We start from the raw sequence: 8,094 nt of genomic DNA, 5'->3' as shown, positions 1-8,094 counted from the left end.
GCAGGCATTTGAGGAGCCTTCAGGGAGGGCCAAAGACCCTGTTCCTCCCAAAGGAAGGGAGGAGTTGATGCTGGTGTGGGAGCACGGGAAAGGCAAGGGGTTAAGAGGATGAGAGAGCTTGGGTGGTGCATTTCAGAGAACTTCCAGAGAAAATTACATGCCTGGGGAGCTGGAATTTAACCCTCTAGCAGGGAAGCTAAAACTGGGGCTCAGCCCTGTTGCCAAGAGCTCTGTCTCTCAGTGCCAGGACAATGACATGAACTGAGGGGAGCAATGAGGAGCAGCTCAGACCCTTGGATACCCAGGCAGCTCTAGGTGTTCCCCTCCCATTCCCCCAAAAATTCCCAGGATTTCCCGTGGATGCTGCCTCCAGTGTCATCCTTCCATCCTTTCCCCCACAAAGACAAAGCCAAAGCTGCTCCGGCAGATGTAAATTTATTTCACAGCCATTCAGGGCTCAGGTGGGACTCAGAGCTGCAGCTCTTGTGCGGGCTTAGCCTCAGTTTTACTTTTCAGCCTCTTCTTTCTGTTCCTCTCCTTCCTCCTCCTCTTCCCGCTGGTGGTGGGGACTGGGGAGGGAGTGGCTGGCACTGGCTCCCTGCCCACTCCCTCCCCTGCAGGGGCATCGCTCAGGATGGTGTTGGATGCTTCCCCCAAGGATGGCAGCAGGGCCCAGGGATCAGCTGCAGGATGGCTCTGTGCTCCCTTTTCAGAAGAGCCTTTCTTTTTCAGACCTTTCCCCTTATTTTTCTTATCTTTCTTTCTCTTCCTCTCTTTCTTGACTGCCTTGGGGGTGTGATGATCCACCGGGAGGGCTCCTCCCCCTGTGCTGCCCCACGGGGGGCTCACGGGGACTCCCCTGGGTCTGGCTGCCCGGTCAATGAGCTCCCCCCCAAATTCATACAGCACCGGCTCTCGGGGCACCGCCACGGCCACCGTGTTGTATGTCTTACACCTGCCAAAATTCAGGAGCCATCACAGGGTGGCTGGGACAAACCCGGGCAGGGGGACTGTCCCCAGGGCAGGGGGGCACTCACCAGACATAGAGATAGGGCTCCACACACTCCTCCCTGTAGGTGAACTCGAAGCAAGGCACCTGGATGACGTTGAAGAAGGCCTGGCCCACCGCCCGCGAGGCCGTGTCGTTCACCCGCCGCAGGCACTCCTTCAGCCTGGGGGGCAAGGGGGCTCAGGGGGCTGCACCCCCGGGATCTCAGGGTGCCCCGGGGGATCTCAGGGTGCCCCGGGGGATCTCAGGGTGCCCCGGGACAGGTTGGGGACGCTCACCGGAGGTCGCAGTCGCAGTGGCTGATGGTGTGCCAGCGCAGGTTGCGGTAGCCGTAGCTGACAGTGAAGGGGTGGATGACGTGCTGGCAGTGGTCGTGGTCCCGGCAGCACCGGTCCGTGTCCCGGTGCTCCCCTGCAGGGAAACGTGGGCTGCAGGCAGGGCTGGGGGCCCACGTGCAGGGCTGGGGTTGAGCTAGGCTAGGACTAGGATCAGGATTAGATGAGACTGGCACATGCCTGGAATCCTACTGGGATAGGTAAGGATGGATGGATGGGTAGGGGCTCAGTGGGATCAGCATAAGGCTGGTACTGGGATGGGGCCTGGGCTGCACCAATACCACGCTGGGGATGAGACTGGGACTAGACCGAGGTCCTGTTGCTGGACCATGAGCGGGTTTAAACTGGGATCAGGATAGCAACTGGGATTGGACCAGTATCGAGGTGGGGACTGGAATGGCAGCAGGATGGATCACAGAGTAGGCTGGGGACAGAGGGTGGGTGAAGAGTGGACCAGCACCAGAAAGGATTGTGATGGGCAGAGATGAACTGGGATTGGACTGGTGCTTGGGTGGGGACTGTACTGGGGCATTCAGGGATTGAACTAGCATGGGAACAGGGGCTGGAGAAGACCAGGATTGATGGGGACTGACCCAGCACTAGACTGGGCTGGAGCAGCACTGGGATGGAATGGGATGGGATGGGATGGGATGGGATGGGATGGGATGGGATGGGATGGGATGGGATGGGATGGGATGGGATGGGATGGGATGGGATGGGATGGGATGGGGAGAAGGGCTTTGAGGAACAGAATTGGAAAGGATGGAAGGGAGTGGGATGGGATGAGAAGGGGTGGGATCAGATGGGATGGGAAGATACATGTCGCAGCATCCCTGCCGCCCTTACCCAGCTGCTCGTAGCTGTCCGCGTTGCTGCCCGCACCACACCACAGCGTCCCGGGGTAGGTGAGCCCGCGGCGGGCGCGGGGCCGTCCCGGCGGGGCCGCTCCGGGGGCAGGTGGCAGCAGGAGCAGGAGGAAGAAAAGGAGGAGGAGGCGGCAGAGCAGCCCCGGGGCGCACATGGCACCGCGCCGCTCGCCGCCGTGGGGCCGCCTTATAGAGAGGCGCAGCCCGCCCACGCGGGGCGGCCCGGCACGGCTTGGCACGGCCCGGCACGGCTTGGCACGGCCCGGCACCGTGCGGAGGGTCCCGCAGAGCCGGGGTGCTGCAGCCGCTCCCGCCGCCGCACGTCCCGCGGCCGCAGCCCGCGGGGAAGGGTCACCCCTCCCGGTGGGACCGGCCCCGTTGCTGTGGCAGCCGGTGGGGTGATGTGCCGGGGCCGGTAACGAGCCGGCCCCAAACCCCCGCCCCGTGACGCACCGGCCCCCGCACAGCCCCCGGCCCCGGAGCGGCCCCCGACGGGAGAGTGATGCTCCCTGCATCCCTGCGTCCCATCCTATGGATGCTCTGTGCAGCCAAGGATCCCAGCCCGTAGATGCTCCCTGAATCCCCGTGTCCCTTCCCGCGGATGCTCCCCACATCTGTACATCCCACCCCATGAATCCCATCCCATAGGTGTTCCTGCATCCCATCCCGCGGATTACAGGACAGCCCAGAACCCGGTGCCCAGCCGGGCTGGCAGCCCACACCGACATTCCCAGAGCGCTGCCAGGGCTGTCCCTCCTGGCCAGCTCCTGTCCTTGGAGCCCATTGACAGTCAGGACACAGCCCTGGCTCACTGGGATGCTGTGGGAGCCAGCACTCAGCGGGGCAGGACAGTGCCTGGACACCGTAATGGGGACGTGTGTGGCCTTAATAAATCCCTGTGCTGCCCAAGACCACCCAAAACCACAGGACATCCCTCTGAGCTGACGCCTGCACCACTGTGCCACCCACACTGGCAACAAGCAGCTAGGGACACCCACAGAGGGTGCAAACACCACAGCCCTGCTGCTCCCACCACAGCACTGCCTGGCTGGGACAGCAGAGCCATGGGGGACACCACTGGCCCATGGAAGGGCTCCTGCCTGGCACTGTCCCAGTGTCCAGCTGGCCAAGGGCGCTGGCCCCGTGCCACAGGGGCTGCCCCTGCTCAGCTGTCGCTGTCTGTGACGCTCCCGTGACGCTCCCGCTCGGCTCAGCCCTGCCACCAGCACCCAGGTACGGAGCAGGAACGGGAGCCCTGGGCCCTGGGGTGCCACGTGTGGCTGTGGGTGGGGGGCACCAGGCCATGGGGAGCCCTGGGGAGGCTGGAGGGAGGGAAATCTCACCCTCCTCCATGCTCAGTGCTTGCAGCGCCTGCAGTCCCCACGCATGGACCTGTGCCACGTCCCTGCCACCCAGGAGAAGGGCTGGTACCTGGCACTGATGGCCCCCAACGTCAAGGGACCCAACTACGCCTGGCTGGACCCCTCCCGGCTCTACTGCCACCCGCAAGTACCCAGTGCCCGGGGTGGGTGGCACCCACTGGGTGCCAGGGTGGGCTGCTGGGTGGGCTCCACGGGGCTGCTGGGGCACCCAGCTGTGGGTGCCCATGGTGGGCTACAGGCATCCAGCACCTCCCCTCTCCCCCAGGGCCTGCAGGACTGCGTGGCCGACCTGCTGCAGCCCTTCCAGGGAGATGCCATCGACATGGTGGCTGGCATCGATGCCATGGGCTTCATCCTGGGTGAGCAGGACACAGGTCACACAGGTGAGTGCTGCGTCCCTGTCCCTTGTCCCTGGGGGTCCTGACAGTGCTGTGCCCACCCCCAGGCGCTGCAGCAGCAGCCACCCTGCAGAAAGGCTTCCTGGCCATCCGCAAGGCCGGGCACCTCTGCGTGCAGACAGTGGCACAGCCCTACAGCGACTACTCGGGCCGGGAGAAGGTGATGGAGGTCCGCACCGACGCCATCGCACCCGGTGAGCCAGTGGGGTGCTCCCCTTTTTGGGGGGCTGCCAGTGTGGGCACAGGGCACTCAGCCACAGCCTCTGCCCCCCACAGGTCAGCGCATCCTTCTCGTGGACCAGTGGGTTGAAACTGGGGGCACCATGAGAGCGGCCATCGAGCTGGTGGAGCGGCTGGGGGGGGTCGTGGCAGGTAGTGCCAGGGTGCACCCATGGGTGCAGTGGGACCACCATTCCATAGGATGTGGTGGCCAGTGAGCCTCCCTGTGTGTCCCCACAGGTGTCGCTGCCATCTGCATGGAGAACAGCGAGGGGGGGAAGTGGATCCAGGAGCACTATAAGTGCTCCCACTGTGTCCCCCCACGCCTGCAGCCCCACTTCGACCAGCACCACTTGGGCTGGGACTGATGTGGGACTGGCATCTCGTGTGCCCCCTGCAGCCCCCTCAAGGGACACAGGGCTGCTGGCTCTGCAGGATAGGGATGCTCCTCGGTGGAAGAAGGAACTCGTCCTCAGAGGCAGCCATCCATCCTTCTGCTTGCCCATGAGCCTGGGGGCTGCACCCAGGGATAGAGAGACCCACAACCAGCCCCAGCCCCCTGTCCCCAGCCCCACACCTTTCTTACAAAGCATAAAAAAGGTTTTATTAAGACAAAAGGGAGCCTGAGGGCATCTCCCCCTGTGAGCAGTACCTGGGTTTGCATAGCTACAGGAGCCACACAGATGCTCCTGCCCACCCCAGTCGGGGGTGCCCAGGCAGGCGAGGGTCCAGGGGGGGCTGGGGGGTGGCAGGGACGGCTCCTTGGGGCTGGCCGGGGTCGCCCCTCTTTGGTCCAGAGGTGTGAGCACAGAGGAGGGTGGGGCTGCCCCCTCACTGGCAGCACTTGGGTTTCTTGCGGGGCGTTGACAGGTACAGGTCGCTCTCCTTGCTGCTGATCCCTGGGGGACAGAGGAAGGAGGGTTGGTGGCTGGGTGGGGGGACAAGGGGGACACCCAGGTGGGGCTGGCCAGGGCTACTCACGCACGGTGTCGCCGATCCTGCGGGTGCTGCCGCCGCGCTCCAGCTCGGCCAGCACGCTGCTCTCAAAGGTCAGCGCCGCCACTCGGAAGAAGAAATCCCGCACGTTCTCCCCTGCCCCATGGGAACAGACCCCCTGAGTGTCCCCTGGCCTGGCTGACGCTGGGATCTGCATCCCCCCAGCCAGCTGGGACTCACCAGTGAGTGAGGACACAGCCCAGTACTCTGCCTGCATCTCCTGGGCCACCTTGAGAGCGTCCTTCTCCATCAGGCTGTACTGTGCTGGTGTCTGCCACACAAACTGGCCATGGGTGGGTGACAGGGACAGCCAGGGCACAGTCTGCCCACAGGGAGGGGGACACACTCACGCTGAGATCCTTCTTGGAGCCCACCAAGAAGAGGATCACGTTGGATGGGTCATTCTCCTTCAGGGCATCAGCCAGCCACTGCCTGTGGGGGCCACTGTCACCAGCTGCTGGCCGAGCACTGCCCTCGTGCTCACACACCACAGCAGCCCCACAGCCCCTCTCTGTCCAGCCCCCACGCTCATCCCTGGCCCCACCCCTGGGCCATGTGTCACCTACCGTGTGTGCTCCAGGGACCCCACGTCGTTGACATCGAAGACAATCACGATGGCTGGGGGAGGAAGGAGGGGTGAGACGGGCACAGGGGCAGTGGGGTGGGCAGCTGGGATGCAGTGGGGAGCTCACCCTGTGCTCCCCGGTAGTAGGTGGAGGCAATGCACTTGAAACGCTCCTGGCCGGCTGTGTCCCACCTGGGGGGGTGGGTGGGAGGTGAGGGGGGGGTTGAAGTGGTGTGTGGGGAGGGGGCTGTCACCTACTCACAGCTGCAGGCTGAAGGGCACCCCCAGCACCTCAAACCGCTCCATCTCGAAATCCACTCCGATGGTCGCCTTGTAGTTCTTATCAAAAGTGTCCTTGCAGAATCTGCGGGGGGGTGAGGGGGGGTATCAACATCCCCTGCCCCTTCTCAGCCCAACCCCTCGGGGGCTCAGTGCCCCCCGCACCCCCCGGGAGTGCCCAGCACCAGAGTCTGGCTGGAGCCGGGCTCAGCCCAAGGTGCTGCTGCCCTTTGGGGGAGAGGGGCCATTCTCCCCACTCGCCACCCTCCTCCAAGCCTCTCCGGGGGTCCCGTTACCGGTTGATCAGGCAGGTCTTCCCCACAGAGAGATCTCCCACCACGATGATCTTGGAGATCTTGAACCTGCAGGCAGCGAGGGGGACGCGCGGCTCAGCCGGGTGGTGGGGGCTGACCCCGGGGGCAGAGGGGGCATCACCCCACGGCCCCGCGTGTCCGCAGCGCTCCGCATCCCGGCCCCGCTGATCGCGGACCCCCGTGTCCGCCCCCGCTCCGCGCTCCCCCCGCGCCGCATTCCAGCGCCGTGACGCAGGGCTCGGCACCGGGCAGCGCCGGCAGCCACGCGGCGCCCACGCCGGGGACCCCCGCCCGCGGCTGGCGGGACCCTCGCCACCCCCGCATCCCGACAGCGCGGACCCCACATCCCGCCGCACTGACCCCACAGTGCCCGTCCGCTCCTCCTGGCAGGCGCTGGCCACTGTGGGGTGGAAGGCGGGGCGGGTGTGCAGGGCGGCCTCCTTGCGAAAACACTGCGAGGGGGACAAAGAGGGACAGCGGGGTGACCGCGGGGCTCGGCGAGGTCAGCCCCGGGCTGTGTGTCCCCCCTGCTCACCGGGGGCAGGTCGGCGATGACCCTGTCCCTGCGGACCGGAGCCAGCACGTTCATGGTCCGTGGGTGGCCGGGGGAGCGGGGATGGGATGAGGGTCACCGCGAGGTCTGGGGACAGAGAGAGCGAGGAGTGGCGATGTCCCTGTGTCACAGGTGTCCCCATGAACAGCATTCTGGTACGTGGTTTTATCCCCGTGTCCCCAGGCGGGGCTGGCCCGTTATCCCAACAGTCTCCACTTTCCCAGGACATGGTTGTCCCCGTGTCCTGATTCCCCACGTCACCAAGGATGGCTGTCCCCACATCCCTGCCACCTCGAGCCACTTTACTGTGGTTGCCCTCACACCCTGGGGGACAAGCGTGTCCCAAGGTTTGGGTCTAAAATTCCCAGGATTTTCGGGCTGAAATTCAGAGAGTTCTAAGCTTGGAATCCCTAAGTTTTTGGGGCCAGAATTCCCAGGATTTTGGGGCTGGAATTCACAGGATTTCGGGGGTGGAATTCCCAGATTTGGGGCTGAAATTCCTGGGGTTTAGGGCTGAGTATTCCAGGATTTTGAGGCCAAAGTTTCCAGGTTTTTGGGGCCAGAATTCCTGGGGGTTTGGGTCATAAACTTCCCCGGATTTTGGGGCTGAAATTCCAAGGATTTTTGGGCTGGAATTCCCAGGTTTCAGGGCTGAGTATTCTGTCCCCATGTCCCAGCCACGCCCACACCTCGAGTGTATCACTGTCCCCCTGCCCTCAGGTGTGGCTGTGCCACACCCCGGGACACAGCTGTCCCCGCGTGTCACCGCCCCCACATTCCTACACACCCACTGTCCCCACGTTCCATCCATCCCCGTGTCCCAGCTGTCCCCACAGCCATCCCAAGGTATCGCTGTCCCCGTGTCCCGCAATGTGTCTGTCCCCAAGTCCCATCCCTTCCCATCTCCTTGTCCCACCGCTCCCCGCGTGTCCCGCCCGTCCCGTGCCCACCGTGCACAGACCCCGCCGTCCCCTCGCCTCATCCCAGTCCAAGATCAAGCTCTCCCCGCCTCGTCCCTGTCCCCACAGCGAGGGAATGAAGCGGGATGTCCCCGTTACCGCGAACCTCCCAGCGTCGGTAGCGGTGCTCGGTGTTTCACGCCCAGTCCCGGAGTAACCGGCGTCCTGGCTCCTCCCACGCCCCCGTTCGGGGGCGTGGGAGGGGCCAGGACGCCGGTT

At 64.5% G+C, this 8,094-nt stretch overlaps 3 protein-coding genes across 3 annotated transcripts; 1 reads left to right on the top strand and 2 right to left on the bottom strand.

The window, feature by feature from the left end:
• Positions 1-418: 418 nt before the first annotated feature.
• On the bottom strand, positions 419-2,483 carry PROCA1 (protein interacting with cyclin A1). Its single transcript, XM_079325067.1, has 4 exons — positions 2,191-2,483; positions 1,288-1,420; positions 1,038-1,172; positions 419-955 (listed from the first exon to the last, which is right to left on the bottom strand). The coding sequence occupies exons 1-4, from the start codon at positions 2,363-2,365 to the stop codon at positions 469-471; spliced, it is 930 nt and encodes a 309-aa protein (XP_079181193.1). The 5' UTR covers positions 2,366-2,483; the 3' UTR covers positions 419-468.
• An 889-nt stretch (positions 2,484-3,372) lies between these two features.
• LOC306811548 (adenine phosphoribosyltransferase-like) lies at positions 3,373-4,723 on the top strand. Its single transcript, XM_079325369.1, has 6 exons — positions 3,373-3,443; positions 3,570-3,719; positions 3,858-3,951; positions 4,038-4,184; positions 4,267-4,362; positions 4,450-4,723. The coding sequence occupies exons 2-6, from the start codon at positions 3,597-3,599 to the stop codon at positions 4,575-4,577; spliced, it is 588 nt and encodes a 195-aa protein (XP_079181495.1). The 5' UTR covers positions 3,373-3,443; positions 3,570-3,596; the 3' UTR covers positions 4,578-4,723.
• Positions 4,724-4,787: 64 nt separating this feature from the next.
• On the bottom strand, positions 4,788-8,059 carry RAB34 (RAB34, member RAS oncogene family). The gene is made up of 11 exons (XM_079325357.1): positions 7,982-8,059; positions 6,899-7,003; positions 6,724-6,815; positions 6,346-6,411; positions 6,033-6,134; positions 5,898-5,962; positions 5,772-5,823; positions 5,556-5,637; positions 5,386-5,476; positions 5,191-5,301; positions 4,788-5,108 (listed from the first exon to the last, which is right to left on the bottom strand). The coding sequence occupies exons 2-11, from the start codon at positions 6,950-6,952 to the stop codon at positions 5,041-5,043; spliced, it is 783 nt and encodes a 260-aa protein (XP_079181483.1). The 5' UTR covers positions 6,953-7,003; positions 7,982-8,059; the 3' UTR covers positions 4,788-5,040.
• Between the last annotated feature and the right edge of the window lie 35 nt (positions 8,060-8,094).

Source organism: Erithacus rubecula (genome assembly GCF_903797595.1).
Source record: "Erithacus rubecula genome assembly, chromosome: 22".
NCBI classification, from domain to species: Eukaryota; Metazoa; Chordata; class Aves; order Passeriformes; family Muscicapidae; genus Erithacus; species Erithacus rubecula.
Note: the sequence above shows the minus strand (reverse complement) of the source record. Positions and strands in the feature narration are given on the sequence as shown.